Raw genomic sequence first — 15,805 nt, 5'->3', positions numbered from 1 at the left:
TTTTGTTACTTTTGGACATAGCCAGGCTAACTAAGCTAATTGTCTCCTGGCTGTAGCTTCATATTAACCATACAATCATCCGAGCGGTATCAATCTTCTCATAAACTCTTAACAAGAATGTGTATTTTCCAAAAAAGCCAAACTACTGACTGAATAGAAGACACTACTCCAGTATCACTTTTTGTCCTTTTTATTGTCATTACTTATTGTAATTGGTGTCATATCAACAAGAGAAAAACTGCGTACATCTACTTGACCTTTTAAATACATTTACAGTTGCTGTAGGGTGGAGCAGGAGGTGGGAAGGGGGCACACGGAGATGGGGTATGCAGAAAAAACACAGAAGCAAACAGTTGCAGGTGAGGGCAGTAATTAGGCAGGAGGCAGGATATACCACAAATGGTGTCCGAAAAAGAAACTAGATCACCCAAACACTTTTTTCCTAACAGATGTAACAGGATCCGAGTTCCCTCGGTCATTTTATTTTTCTTCATGAATTGTCTTTTTAATGGAGTTTTCAAAATATTTTATTCCACTTTCTTCTCCCACATATTGCAACAAAACATCCAGATACGGTAGCATACGTCGTAAAACGGCATGGGATCTGCACCAAACGCACACACACACAGACAGATTTCAGAGTAGCTGCATCTTCTGCTAAATCTCAGGTCGCATTCGTAGCGTCATCCTCTGTGGTCCAGCAGATAGTCCTGATGAGCTGATGATCAGCCTGTGATAGCGGAGGAAATGTCTGTACTGTTCATTCGTGTGAGCCGAATATCTGCAGCTGTAAAGACAAGATACTTATAACTCTTTCCTTTTTGGATGGAGGTTTGCGGAATGAGCTCCAGTGTTTAATACTGTTCGGATGTAAACAGGCGTCTATATTGAACTACTGAGCAGGTACAAGTGTATGATGCTCTTCAACAGGACTGAGATGCATTCCTTAGCAACACCAATTCAGCTGTCTGACACTGTCACCAAGCATTACACTGTAAACAACTAATAACTACAAAACATGAACTTGTTTTATCTTTATCCAATAATTGAGGAAATAACTTACTAAAATCCTTTCTTTAGATTACAAAATAGCCTCTTTTAATATTAGAATCAATACATGCTTGTCATAACATGACCTAGTTCTTGCAGTAATGCAATTTTACAAGTATATTTTATAGCCATATTGTCACTTCCTTTTAAAATGTTTTAGGACATGTAGATGGCAAAGAACTCGTATTTTTATACATGTTTCTCTATATATTTGTTAAATATATTGTATATTGGATGACAAGAATGACTTGCAGTAAGGATGCTTGGTTTGTTAGGGAGTTTGGCGTCCATGCACGTTTACTGAGCAAGAACAACACGTGCTGCGTGGTGTGCTGGCCACATTACGTCTTATTTAATGTAGAAAAAAGGCTGTAGCTTCTTCAAAACACTGATCCAGGACCAGTCAAGCCAATACCTGGCCCCCACTTTGTATTCACCTCTTAATCTAGGACCAGTGCTCAGACTGAACTATTCTATGCAACATCATTCAAAAAGAGAGAGGCCAACAAAATGAATCAGAAATAGCACATATTTGGATTTAAAATAGACAGGAAATAAAGAGGACCGTACAGTAGCTCCTAATTCGAGTCTCTACTTAAAAGTTGAGTTATGGATCTTTAAGTGGAGATGTTTAGAGGCTGTGGTTTAGCTGAGGTTGGCCTCAGGGTGGCAGAAATGGGCAGAAAAGTCTCAAAGGGATCAGGGTGAGGATGTCTGGGGTGCAGAGCAGGTATCCAGAGATCCAGTGTTCACAAACCCTGCTTGGCCAGAGCTGCAGTGACATCCTCAGCCAGGGTTGCTAACTGCGGCGAATCCATCATGTTGAGACTGCCGGAGGATGATAGGTGGCTGTCCCGATGGCGCTGGGGAGACACTGAGCCGGACAGGCCTGGAGATTGGACGATGATCTCAGCTCCGTGGTCCACTCGCGCTTTGGCCTGGTCACGAAACGCCAGCCTGTGACTCTCAATCTAACAGAGGCGAATGGAGCGATGATGTGAGAGGTGGACGGGGAAGAAGAAATAGATCATTTTCATATCATGTAGAAGAAAGAAATATTAAATATATAAGAAATATGTATATGTATCTTTGTGAGTCAGCTTTAGAAGAACCACAAATAGAACACCAAAGTTAAACTGTAGAGAGCCCTACCCAGAAGCTGTTGCTCTTAGTCCCGTGTTGACTTCAGAACTAAATACTTGATGAACACCTTAATCTGTACATTATTTATTGATAGCGGCGTATACTATACCTTTACCCTCACAGGCAGATAAAGGAATCCAACAAGTTTTTGGAAGATTGCCTTGTTAAACATGTTTTTATATTACATGTATGCTTTACCAACTTTTATTTAACCTACCAGTTTTACCCAGACAATACTATATATTAGACTATGTATCTATCTTTTAAGATTACAGTTATGTTTATAGATACATTTACAGGAAACTGTACAAATCAAGGACACTGAAAGTCTGTGCAACATAACTTGTATAGGGAATTACACTCAAACAAGAAGAAAACATCTTATGAGAGTTTATATCAAAATTGATTAGTAAGATAATCTTTCAAAAACTTGTTTTCCTTTAAATCATGGATTGGGAGCATGTAGCTGACACTCACCATGACGTGGCCTCCACCAGGAGTGTGGTGAGCATTATCCAGGGAACCCACCTTGGCTTGGGCTTTGTCTTTAAAGTCCAACTTCACAGTCTCTATACGCACGTTACCGCCTCCTGAAAAAAAAAAGTAAGAAAAACAGGGCAGAGAGAGAGACATGAGATCCACTATATGGTCAAAAGTCAGTGGACACTTGACCATCACACCTATATGAGCTTGTTAAAATCCCATTCTAACACCACGGGCATTAATATGGAGTTGGATCACTTTTCTGGGAAAGGCTTCCACAAGATTGTGTGTCTGTGGGAGTTTGTGCCCATTCAGCCAAAAGAGCATTTGTGAGGTCAAGCACTGATGTTGGACAAGAAGGCCTGGCTCACAAATGCTGTTCTAATTTCTCCCAAATGTGTTCAATGGGAGTTGAGGGGAGTGTTCTGTGTAGGGCAACAAAACACACACTCACACACCAAACTCGTCTAACCATGTCTTTATTGACCTTACTTTGTGCGTGGTACATGGACTCAATAATGACTGGGGGTGTCCACAGACTTTTGGCTATACACTGTATCTCCTCAGGTTCACATAGTGGTAGCAACTGACTATAAGTGAAACAAGGGTTGATTAGGTTAGAAAGTTTGCTTATATAAAAACTTTTCATGAAGGTGAATGCGTAATGCTTTACTGAAAGAACTTGGATGCTCAGCAATTCCTGAGTGAATAAAGGATATAAAATGGAAACACAGACAGAAAGGGACCAGGAGATGGAGCTGCAGGACCTGAAGTAGTCGCCACAACACCATCTAGGAGTGGAGAGGGGGGTTCTACACCTCACAGCAAAACAGCAAGTACTCCTGAAACCTGCCTTGATCTTAGTAAGGTTTTGGCCTGTGTGCCACAGTCACAATCCTACCACTACCCCAACACAGTGGAGGTGAGTAGACTGTCATTTGTGATGATCAAGGCATCAGAAGCTAAAACACAACAGCGACTTCCCTAAATCCATTTTGGTATTACTGAAAGTAGTCATCAAAACTAGCTGTGGACTGTATGTTTTTTTTTTGGCCTAGTCTGCAGTCCTGACCAGTTTCACCACACCATCAGTTGTTCCTACACAGAGCAAGCATGCTCTCTCTGACTGGGATTACTATCGTCGAACAGCACTGCTAATGTTTGCACATTATATTTCAGTGTGATTTGCACTACAAAGTTGATGAACTTCCGAAAGTCTTATAGATAAGTGCATTAGATCATGTGAAATGCGTGATGTTTTGGCTCTTTTACAGTCAGTGATTTGAATTAAAAATTATAAATTGGATAACCTTCTCCAGATGTGATCCAATACAGTTCATTAACAATTCATCGACATCCTCACACAACGAGGCCGCCAGGAATCACAACACCTCCCACATTCGGCCGCCTGTGGACAGATCTACAGTGCTGTCAGTCCAAATACTGCTTGCCTCCACAGTGCCGGAGCTTTATCTGTTTGGAGTGTTATTTCAGTTAAATATAAAGTGCAAATTACATTCATTACTTAATTAGATTACATAGCACATTATTGCCAGTTTACAAACAGCAACAATGAATTCAATTTCACTGACAGGTAAACACACCTAACCTGTGGGACTCTCATATTTACACCTGGTATTACATGTAATCTGTAATGACATCTGTTCTATTAAATTTATAATTTTTTAAAATCGATTTTTTTATCTGATCACAATGTGTTCTACATGCGTTTTCCTTCCATCCAATAACATTTGAAAAGTCCAAGAGTCACAATAAATCATTTTATCCCCAATTATGTTAATGGAGAGGTAAAATAGAAGTTATCCAGCTTGGCCGGTAAAATGTCACTGGTATGCTCTATGTGGCCCATAGAGCATGGCATGGGGTCCTTGAGTGAAATCTAATGTATTACTACTAGATGGATGTCAAGTGTGAATGGTTACCAAGCTGCGATTTCCCCTCCCTTCCCTTCCCTTCCGTTTCCCTTGTAGGTTATAGTTCATTGAGGTGAACTTTGCCCTCCACACTTCTTGCCCTCCTCTGGCTGCTGGTTATTCTATAGTGCTCCAATGGCAGCTGGCAGTTGTTTTATTTTTCATCCTCACAACGTTCCAACCTGGGAGCTGCCAAGTACAACCACAATCTGAGTAGCAGCTCATGAAAGACAGGTACCTTGCTCAAGTGCATCTGGGCAGGGCTATAGATTGCTGGACACCCAACATATGAATTCATACTGCAGTGTTAGGGATTGCACCAGTGACCTGCTGCTAACATGCTTCTCTGACCTTTATTCAAGCACTGGAACACTCCCAGTGTTACCCCTCAGTTTTACCTGAACAAATACAGGCTAATTGTTACCTGGCCGATGATGGATGTTGTCTAGAGAGCCACATTTGGAGGTCACATGGCTCAAGTCGATCTTCTTGTTCTGTATCATCACCTAGAAGAAGCAAAGTCAGGAAAAGACAAGGTCAAAGCTCACGGTTCACAATGAGGGTATAAACCTCCGCTGACCTCAAACGATCCTCACACAGAAGTTCCAAATAGTATCTTCCTTCTGATGAATTATAGAGAAGGACCTAGTGTATCTGATCTGTACTAAACTGTAGCTGCTGTTTGAAGAAAATGATTGGGTATCAACTGACAAGTAGATGCTTTCCACGTTCAAACACAGTGATATCTAATTGCATGTTATTATTAGAAAACACAGGCAAGAAAGCACAAGAGCAGAATGTCAGTGACTACTAAATAACAGTTTTTTTGTGTTCTGCTGTGGGGAGAGCTGCTGGTGTCTGTTAAAGCAACCAAACCAAGATTCAGTACAAGCCATGTGCTGTAACTGTGTCTTGAGCTAAAAATGTTTTGGCACATTCAGAAAACCTGTCAAACATGCACCATAACAGGGATGATTCAGTGTAAGACAGTAAAGTAGGAATGCGCAGTTGAAAGTGGCCACAGGCGTACAGGAGATAAGGATATTTTGTTATGTGACACACCCTGGGGATCTGAAGAGAAAACCACAGAGAGATATATAAGGAGGGAACCGATGAGACAGCAAACAGAGCGAAGCTATAAAGCTTTAGACACAGCACAATGAACAAGAAGAGATACGCCACACCCTGAGATGAATCACTGGGACACGCCTGTGGTCAGCAATCACTTTGCCAAGTCACAGATTTAGCTGATATGTCTTTTGTAACCAATGATTTGGTGTTTATTTTTGTCTTTTGCTTTCTTACATAGCCTGAGAGGAAAGAAAACGACAGGAAAAGTGAGACGGGGATGAACAACGCAGGTCGTGAGCCACGTTACAAACCACAACACCATGAGCACAAAGTACAGTATGCACCTTAGCAGTGGTGGAATGTTACAAAGTACATTTACTCAAGTACTGTACGCAAGTACAGATTCGATGTACATTTTATGCAACTTTACACTTCTCCACTACATCTTGAGGCAAATATTGTACTTTTTATTCAACTACATCTGTCTGACAACTTTAGTCACTAGTTACTTTACAAATTACACCAAATCTGGTGATTTCAAAAGTGAATTGTTATGATAAACTCAAGAATTAATGGGTTGAAAAAAATCTTCTACTTCTCAATATAAATAAACTGTTTAAACCATCGGATTAGCTGGAAAACACATTGTCACGAAGCTGAAAACAGGGTTGTTGTTCTGAACTCATTAAAGTTGACTTATTTGAGATACGTGGTTCTCACAGGACAGTGACGCTACAAACATATGACCATCTTATAGAGTATGATGCATTTCTTTAGGGATATAAAGTAGTTCAAATTAGCCCAGCCTTAAACATCTACAGCAGTAAAATGCAGCATACACATTAATACAGGAGTCTAAAAGGAATCTAAAAACATCATATATAATAGGAAAGGAAGGAACATTGTACTGCAAAATAAGTACCTTTACTGTAATTTGAATTACATTTTGCTGACAATACAGAAATTTAACTTGTAGTGGAGTATTTTCACAGTGTGGCACTCATTGTTTTAGGATTGTAATACTTCTTCCACCACTGCACCTTAGCCTGTCCATCTACCAGAACTACTCCTGCATAACACTAACAAAGATACAGGGCATGAGTATAAAGACAGAGATGAGATGTGGTTTGTGTCAGCGTGGGTGAAAACCAGGCTGCAGGTTGGCTCTTCTCTCCAGCGATCAGATATTTATGAGATCTATTAACTGCACTGTTGGAATCTTTTTCATTCATATTATGATGATGAGTTTTTTTTACTTGGCATTTATAAAATAAAATAATTTCCCCCTGGGATTATTAAAGTATTTCTGATTCTGATAAAACAAAATCCAGTATTAGTTTTGGTACTACAACAAATACAGGTGTACAGACAATGTAATTTTCCAATCACTGAGCAATCCTTAGTTTCAGTGATTATCCATATGTATGTTTAATATGGGGATGGTTACCTCATTTTTGTTCTGTTTTTTCAGGTAAAACTACAGTAATTAGACAGTAACTTGGGTAAGCAAGTTTGGTAGTTGCTAAAAGTTTCTTCCTTTTTATTTATTATTTATATTTGGCTCCATCCGCTGGCCAAAGCATACCATCAATGTCAGATGTCTCTTTAAAGCTGTATTGGTGATTCTGTACATATTGAAAGACCAATGATTATGATGTTATATGATTTAGAATGACAATGATCTACACAGTTAACCAGTGAATGTTTTCACTGCTGCAAAACTGGGAACAAAGCAATTGCTTGTGAAGTGTCTAACTCGTGTTTCTGGTCACACCACTATGAATTATAACCAACATTGTTAAATAAACAGCCATGAATTTGCTGTACCACATGACGTTGTTCATCGCAGACACAGGTAATCCTTTAGTGCTGTTACCAGTGGATTACCAGTGACACACCCCTTAATGTGCCTCTCCTCTACTGTGGTGCACAGTGAGTCACCATACTACGCAGGAAAGGGCAGAAAAAAGATATTAAGGTTAAAAGAAGATGCCAAAACTACAGTTACAGTCCTGAATGTTATAAAGTGCTGGAGGGGGAGACATTCAGCCTTTAGTATCAAAATTCCTCGCAGGACACAAACCACTGCTGGGGAATGCAGTGTCAATCCAGAGCAGTCAGGTAAAGAGCCCCAGCACTGCCGCCTTAATGAGTGATTGACTTAACAATAAACTGGGAAGCTCTAAAGCGAGGTGAAAAAAACAAAACATAAAAAGGAGACACGGAAAAACACGACACAACAGGGAAATAACACCGACATGAACATTGAGACAATGGACTTTGCAGCACAAGACTCACGTTTCCACCTCCTGCCGAGTAGCCCCGCCTGTCCAAGGACCCACACCTAGACTGAACATGGCTATAGTTCAGCTTAACACTGGGGATGAGAACCTGCAGGGGCGGAGGTGAGGAATGAGGTGGGAAAAGGCTTGGGCTTTTCTGGCACTTCATTTTAAACATCTCTTAAAGAGCTTGTATCCTCCCGCTGTTGAAATATTCTGTCCTAGACATCTGAGTCTGTTTGAATGTGATGTAGACAGTAATATTTGATCTGGTGGTTCCCCTGTTGCTCTGGACAAACAATCATTTAATGACTCTAACAGGCAAGACAGATTCATCTCACTACATGTCTCTCAGCATGAGTTTTGGCCATTTGTATCAGCTTATGTACCAAACCTGGCCTCTTTACTCTAGGCCCACTTTGAGAAATCAACCTCCTTTAACGAATTCCCTGCCAAAAATATTTTTAGGTGAAGCCAAAAGTAGTTAGTGTGCCAATTAGCCACAGGAGGATTTGTAGGTATAATGCCTTGGGGGCAGAATATCATGATGTTATTAAGATTAATTTGTTTTTACATGGACTTTGGGTCCATAAAGGGATGCAAAACTGTCAAGGAAACCAGAAAAGACAACACCTCTAGAACGTACTAGAATAAGTTGCCAGAATTTCATTTATGGTTTTGTACTTCTTGCATTTGGACTTCAAGATTCAAGATGCAAAATAAAAGCAGTGAACACGTGAAACCATTAGTTTAGTGTGTAAGGATGATAAAATATGAGTGTGCTGCGATGGTGAATGGCTCTCTGTAGCTGCAAGGAGAGAAAGCAGGTGTGAGATGCAGACACAGCAGAGTAACAAGAAATACATTTCACCCAGCGGCACAGTAAAAGCAATGGGAACTACACTGGATAGGAAAAAGACATACATACATATTCAACACACTTTCTGGAGAAAGGACTGAAGAGCTCCAAAGGAGAGGAGAGACTGCAAGGAGCTGAGGAGCAGTACTTTTAAATGCTTTGAAATACTGCAAAACTGTATATAATACTATATATGAGAATATACTAATTGTTTACTCCATGCTTAAAACACTACTGTAAGAATAAAAAAGTTTTCTTGACAACACAAGTATAGAATGAGAGTACCGCTTCTATATGTACGTATATATGACACACAGAAGTATACTAGACGGACATATGACAAACAAGAGGAAATTTCAGTTGAAAACAAGGGGGGTTGTTGAGTTTGTTGGTGGTTTACTAAGGATGCATTCATTTCCAAGTTAAGCACAGTCTTTGAGTCATTGAGTGGGCCACATAGTGACAACATTTCTAATAAGTGAGCCCTCCTGGGGTTTGGTAAAAGGACAAAGACATGAAACAGTCCTCACAACCAGTGAACCAAAGTGCTGTCATTAGAAATCACCCTCAGTTTGAGCTGATAACAATATAGACTTCTGAATGTTAGTAAAACATTAGAAATTACAAACGAAACTGTGCACAACTATTTGTTGAGCTGCTTCATTTTCCAGAGAAACGCTGCACATTTCTTTTATAATATTTAATTAGGGCTGCTGTTTTATCATCTGTTCCTAATTAAAATAATAGCAATGCTTTAGGCCTTTCTCTCTTTTGACTACAACCTGTCCAAACATATAAGCATCACACATTTAACATTACAAATGTTAACAAAAACAACATTTGTAGCCAGTGTAGCATTAAATAAAATTGGAACAAGAGAGATCAAACCAAATTTCACTGTGTCTTTTAATTTCATCTTTAATCTGGGCGACATCCAGAATCCAAATTATCACCAATGAAAACGACAGGAAGTCAGAGCCATTGCCAGGGAGGGGAAAAGACAGTGGTAGAGCCAATACTAGTCTCTAGGAACATCTACAATGGCTTCAACAAGAAAGTGAGAACTAACTACCGAACACAAGACAAGACCCAATATGTACATTATTAAAGGATTAAACTAAAACCAAAAAACTAAACTAACCACAGATAAATTATGACAGCAATTTCTGTAGGTAATATTTACTTCTTATTTAGCCCCCTTCTGATGGGAAGTCAAGTCATAAGTGTTGGGAGGACTTAAAGTGTCTTACTTGAGGTTATTTGAGTATAGCAGCATATGGTTTTGGTCATCTGGCTCTCCCTAACCATAAAGCCAATTTGGTGCCAGACAGTTGGGTTATTTTGAGTTTTATGGCACTGCCCTCACAGCAAGAAGGTGGCTAAAAACAGAAGCCGTCAGACCAGTTGCTATGTTTTTATTGGCTGCTCGTGTGTATGTGAGTAAAATATGATTCTTAAAAGAAAAATTGTAAAGCGTAGCGTGTGGAGGGACGGGGGAGACAAACTATGGTACTATCATACTAGACCATCAAGCTAGCCATGTATCCAGATTTGTACAGCACAACAAAAAACAACTTGTTGCATGTCACTTAATTGGACTTTAATTAAAAAAAGGAACAAACTAGAATGAAATCATGGTCTTCACCCTTCTCCTCTATTGAAGGATCAAGAAGGAGGAGAACAATCGGTCATGACAGAAGGGTACATACATTTCCTCCATGGGGAGAAGGCTTCAGATTATCCTCGGAGCTGCATTTTGACAGTATGTGACTGAAGTCCCGCTTCTTGTTTAAAATATGAATCTATGGAGAAATACAGAGATAGTATGGGCCTCTTGTGGTGTGGTGGTGGATGGGAATGAATACTAAAATGTTCATTGTATTTTTGTTCCTATTCTTGTTTCTTTATATTAGTTTCTAAGATTTAAAAATACCATTAATTTAATACAGCTGACATAGACAGATTTTGGTTTGAAACAATCTCAAGTGAGCATTATTTTACATGCATATGCATATTAACTATGGAAACAGGGACAGTATTACTAATTTAAACTTTACATTAGTTTGGGGGAAACTTTTTTTTAACAGTTGTCTCCTGCTAAACCTTGCATCATACATTGCAAGAATTCCTACAAACTTCCTTGTGAGACAGTAAAGTTGATAAACAGGCCAGAAACTTGGTGTTTTCCTTTATAGAGAGTCTAACTATGCAGCCTGGAGTGTGACACTCAGATGATGAAAATATGCAAGATATAAAACATAGAATAGCAAAAATTAAATACTCATCATTCACAGTTTCTACTGTCATGAGCGGGTTCTTTAAAGACAGACCTCTTGAATTTAAAGATGACTTAGCACCTAAAAGTTAAATTAACCCACCCCTGCTTGATCCCACACATGACTCCTTCCCCCAGTGACTGATGTAACAGCTCCCACTTCTGCTCTGTGGGTTGGACTTAATTTAATATTGGTGAATGAAATTATTTGATTTAATGTATTTTTCTTTTTTTACTTTTACTTTATTAATGCCTCATTAAAATGCAAATTTAATAAATCAAAAATAGCTATTCAAATTGATCATGGTATAAATTAATTCATAAAATTAAACACTGTAAAGGTTTTTAATTATTTCAGTGGCACAGTCTTATCCAGGCTCTGTAAAACACATGGTGCAATAATTAACAGTGCTGAGGTGTACCAGCAGGTCTTGGGTCCAGGTCACACTGTGTGCCGCTGACAGACACAGAGTAACGGAGATGAGGCGCAGCACTGACTTCCAGATCCAAGAGGCCCTTTGTTTGGCCTCTGTTGGCATATTTTGCTCCTTGGGCTTCTATGAGGACAATCATTGGACAGGTCAGTGGTCGGGCAGAGACCTGCTGTGGGCTTGGGGAGGCTCACTACAGCTGCTTGGAAATCTGAACTACTTGGACCATGGAGCTGCTATAGGAACTACTAAAGGTCAGGAGATGACTACAGTGCTGTCATGTGAAAACTGTGAAAACTAATAAAGTTCAATCAAAACCTTCTGGAATACTAAAAAACTAATGAGAACCGAGCTTAAAACATGACAAGAATTTCTTGGTTCTTGTGGAAATAGGAGCTTACAGCATAAGCAAGGAGAATAGAAGGATAGTTCAGGAATATTTCAGTCACACAGGGTACAGGTGGTTGAGAAGAGGACCACAGTAGAAGTGGGCAGGAGCTTAAAGGTGATCTTACAGGCAGACAGATGCTCTCGAGTGAAAGTACAGTTACTCCCATTAAAAATGACTCACTTTAAGGTGTGATTAGTACTGCAATTATGAAAGTAATGTTGATGTTGGAGTTGGTAGTACATACATTTTTACCTACAGTAAGTGCAACTTATTCAATGTGCTTGTGGAGGTTAGAAGATGAGAGGAGGTCTCAGTGTTTTTCACAGCAAACGCTTCATCATGTAAATGTTTGTTTTTTAGATTTTGGTATAAAAAGTGGCCAGATATGTCCACGGATTGTCACTGGAGACTCTTGTTCTGTGTTTTACTCCATCATCGTCATCACATTGTGGTCAAAAGAGTGCATTACTGGCTCAATAATATACTCTAGTAAAGAGAAGAAGAACCGTTTTTAAAAAAAAAACATGAGTAGTACATTAACACATGTTCTTTTTCTCAATAAATACTTCATTACTCGTGTGCATTACTTATAATCCATTACTATTTAACCCTATGAGTGTTTTTAGTATACTCATTTCATTATACACTGGCGAATGTTCTGCTGTCGAGGGGGAGCAAAGCACACCAAGAAATGGGATTACCACTCGGCCAGCCTTACACACCTGTTCAAGTGAGTAAAAACCTCTAAATAAACTTGTAATCTCTGTAAACTGCAGCAGCTAGTTTAAATGTAAACATTTGTGGCTCATAATATAAAAATACTTGCTTGGTCTGGAAATTCTTAGTCAGTGCAGCTAAAACAACAGCTTGTCACATTTTATCATATATTATCATATGTTATCATATATTTATTTAAATGTAGTTCCACATCAATTATATCAATCTTCTATATTCTCTGCTGTTATATTGATATAAAGCACAATCCAATAGTGACACATTAAAAATAAATGAGTATAATAATATAACAAATTAATGTAGAATTAAGTATTTTATATGCACTATATTGTATTTGTGCCACAACTCTTTTGTGGTATTTTTATTATAATCTTATAAATTACATTGTCATTCATTTGTTAACTCCAGCAATGAGACACAAAAAGCAGAATTTGGGCAAAGTGTGTACACACTTCTTCCTGAATCTTATAAAACATACATATGCCTTTAAAGTCATTGCCTTAAGAGGCAGATTAAATTTTAACTTTGTGTCTGGCCAAAGAGAAGCTGGGGAATCAGTATAATCGCTCTGCCCAGACGGTCACCCCTGTGTTTAGACAAAAGCTGCCATCACTGTTTTGTGTCTGATAGGAGACACCTATTGCCACCCAGGGGTGACAAACCCACACAAGCACACACATACTGTGGGGCTGTGGGTAAAGACATTGAAGGTTTTCTTGTCAAAAACAAAACATAAAGTAACAACTGCCTCTATTAAAGGACACCTACTTGAAATGAAAAATATGCTCTTTGATTTTTTGAACTGCTGAACCTGCAGTAACTGATTTCTAAACACTTGGGGGAATAATAAACAAGTTTTGAACACAACATATATATATATATCATAACAATACTATATTTACACATACACTCTTTTAGGTCTGTTTTTGGTTGTTACAAAGTCAAATATCTCTTTGGCTGCTAAATGCTCCATTATGTACACCAGTAAGTCACTAACTGTCTGCTGTTTGGTGCTGAGCAGGCAGTGTACAGTGGGTTTTTAGAGATTTTTTACTGAAAGCAGCAGCAGCAAGCAACTGATTTCAGCTAAACCACACAAACCATCCTGTGAGAACGGTGATAGTGAACCAAGTGGGCTGGAAAGCTGAATAATGAGTTGAAACTCTATATAAAGCACAGTAAAGGGTTTAGGGAGGGAAGCTTCACATTCAGGTGATAATTCACTATACGTTCATCACTACGAGCATCTCTTTAACCCTATCACATTGTTTTTGCATTTTCATTTGATAAGCTGAATCATTTCCCTGCAATTTCTGTAAAAATCCTCAGCTGCGGTTAGGACATTTATGTATGTATCTAATGAGGAGGTAACTTTCTATACCTTTTTACAATAACAACTAAATGTGGCACTTGGTGGTGAACACTGGACTACCTGCTGTCAAGGCAACCTCTGACAAATAGCTGCATGACCCTCCAAGAAAAAAAAAAACAATCACACCCCAAAACAAAGTAGAGAATAAACATTTGTCAGATTCCTGTTGCAAGTTGTGAAATGCCTCTCAGCCTTACAACCTACAGACACCTCCACTCCATAAGAGACTTGCATGGTAAGAAGAACACTGCCAGCCTTGACATAGCTGATTATGACCCAGCACGCATGCTTGCACACACAATAACACATGCAAACATGCACAGAAACTCCACTTTTTCCGTTTCTCCTGCAGATGACAGGCAGGCGTTTGGAACATGATCTCTCCCTATTTTGTGGCTGGCTGCACAGAGCAGCGCAGAGGCCTGGCAAGTCATAAAGATGTCAGCCAAACGCTTAGACTCCTAATCAGGTCATCAGTGGAGGCTTGTAAGAGGTGATGGCTACAGACACACTGCTGTTTTCATCACTATTCTTCCCGTTGCAGCGCTGACTTCGTGTTTTAGACTCATGCTGGAACACGATATTTGTCAAACTGTAGAGTATACACTCCCTAACACCCTGCTAATGCAGATTTTGTGCAGCAGCAGAAAACACGATTTGAAATGCAGATTTCTGTTGGCTGAAGTGTTGTCCTCAGTTCACAGAGCTCGGGGAAAAATTGAAGGGACAAATACTGCTCACTGAGATGTCAAAGTCAGGTCGCTCTTCAGTTTATTCAAATTTGGGGCCTCAGAATCGTAAAGTTCAGGGTAAGACATAACATAACTACACATTTGATATCAGGGGCCTGATTTAAATTTTTTTATCTAAAAATATGGTAAAATTTGTTCTGAAAAATCACCATCTCTGCCTTTATCCTCAGGATCAGTAGTATTGCTCCATGGTTAGCAACACAGCCTGAGATCTGGGGCACATTGGTACATTTGGGTGTTCTATCTGAATGATGTTAAAGTTGCTTTAAGCAATCTTTGACAATTGGAGGGCAGACAGGAGTCTATATCAACCTCACAGCAGCAGAATCTTGACATACAATGACTGCCTGTGGCTTATGTGTTCTCAAACAAATGCTTACTTCTTTACACATCCACCAGACATAGAGGAACATGGACAGTCCTTTGGAGACTTACTTCTTGCCATTTGAGTGTGATATTTTCTCACCTTTCAATCCTGCCTTGGTTCACAGATTCCTGCTACACACTGTCTTCAACAGTGCATTTACCCCAGCTCTCTGCTATTTTATAAATGAAAGGCAGTACATATGCATTCAAGCATACTTGCCAGGAGTGGCTGCCTATAGCTTTATATGGGGGCACAGAGTCAACAATGCTGACTGTTGAATCAAAATAATGAACTTTAAACAAGTTCTTGGCTTGTTCATTTGCATAAACCCTTTATAGATTTTTATGGGAAACTATTTGTGTTTGTTGCACTAGATGCATTGGAAGTTAAGCAAAAATTTGCTAAATTCTTTCTTTTTTAAATTACTTTTTAAGTTTTAATCAATACACATTCAGCGTTTAATAAATGGTTGCGAGAATTAATAGTTTTTCTTTCACAACACACCATTCTTTCTTAGCTCATCGTTCTTTCAGGATGATTGAAGAACTAACAGTGGAAAGAGGTAGTGTGGAGAGGTATAGGAGAAAAGGGCAATGGGGAATAAACAAAACATTAAGTAACAAATCAAGGCAGAGGAAAAAGCCAGAAGATGTTAGACAA

General features: G+C 39.1%; 1 protein-coding gene across 11 annotated transcripts in view; it reads right to left on the bottom strand.

Moving 5' to 3' along the window:
• Positions 1-174: 174 nt before the first annotated feature.
• The window catches only part of map2 (microtubule-associated protein 2), a 92,802-nt gene continuing 77,171 nt past the window's right edge, over positions 175-15,805 (bottom strand). For 7 of the 11 annotated variants that reach the window (XM_051403924.1, XM_051403929.1, XM_051403930.1 and 4 more), the window contains 4 exons: positions 7,980-8,072; positions 5,035-5,116; positions 2,671-2,783; positions 175-2,021 (listed from right to left, as the gene is read on the bottom strand). In XM_051403924.1, the coding sequence (XP_051259884.1) occupies positions 1,800-2,021; positions 2,671-2,783; positions 5,035-5,116; positions 7,980-8,072 (510 nt within the window). In that variant the 3' untranslated portion in view covers positions 175-1,799. Of the gene's footprint in view, positions 2,022-2,670; positions 2,784-5,034; positions 5,117-7,508; positions 7,627-7,979; positions 8,073-15,805 lie in introns of those variants that run through there. The other 4 variants (XM_051403928.1, XM_051403935.1, XM_051403927.1 and 1 more) reach the window with 3 other exon arrangements.

This window comes from Dicentrarchus labrax, unplaced genomic scaffold (genome assembly GCF_905237075.1).
Source record: "Dicentrarchus labrax unplaced genomic scaffold, dlabrax2021, whole genome shotgun sequence".
Lineage (NCBI taxonomy): Eukaryota > Metazoa > Chordata > Actinopteri > Moronidae > Dicentrarchus > Dicentrarchus labrax.
This window is presented reverse-complemented; position numbering and strand designations above follow the sequence as displayed.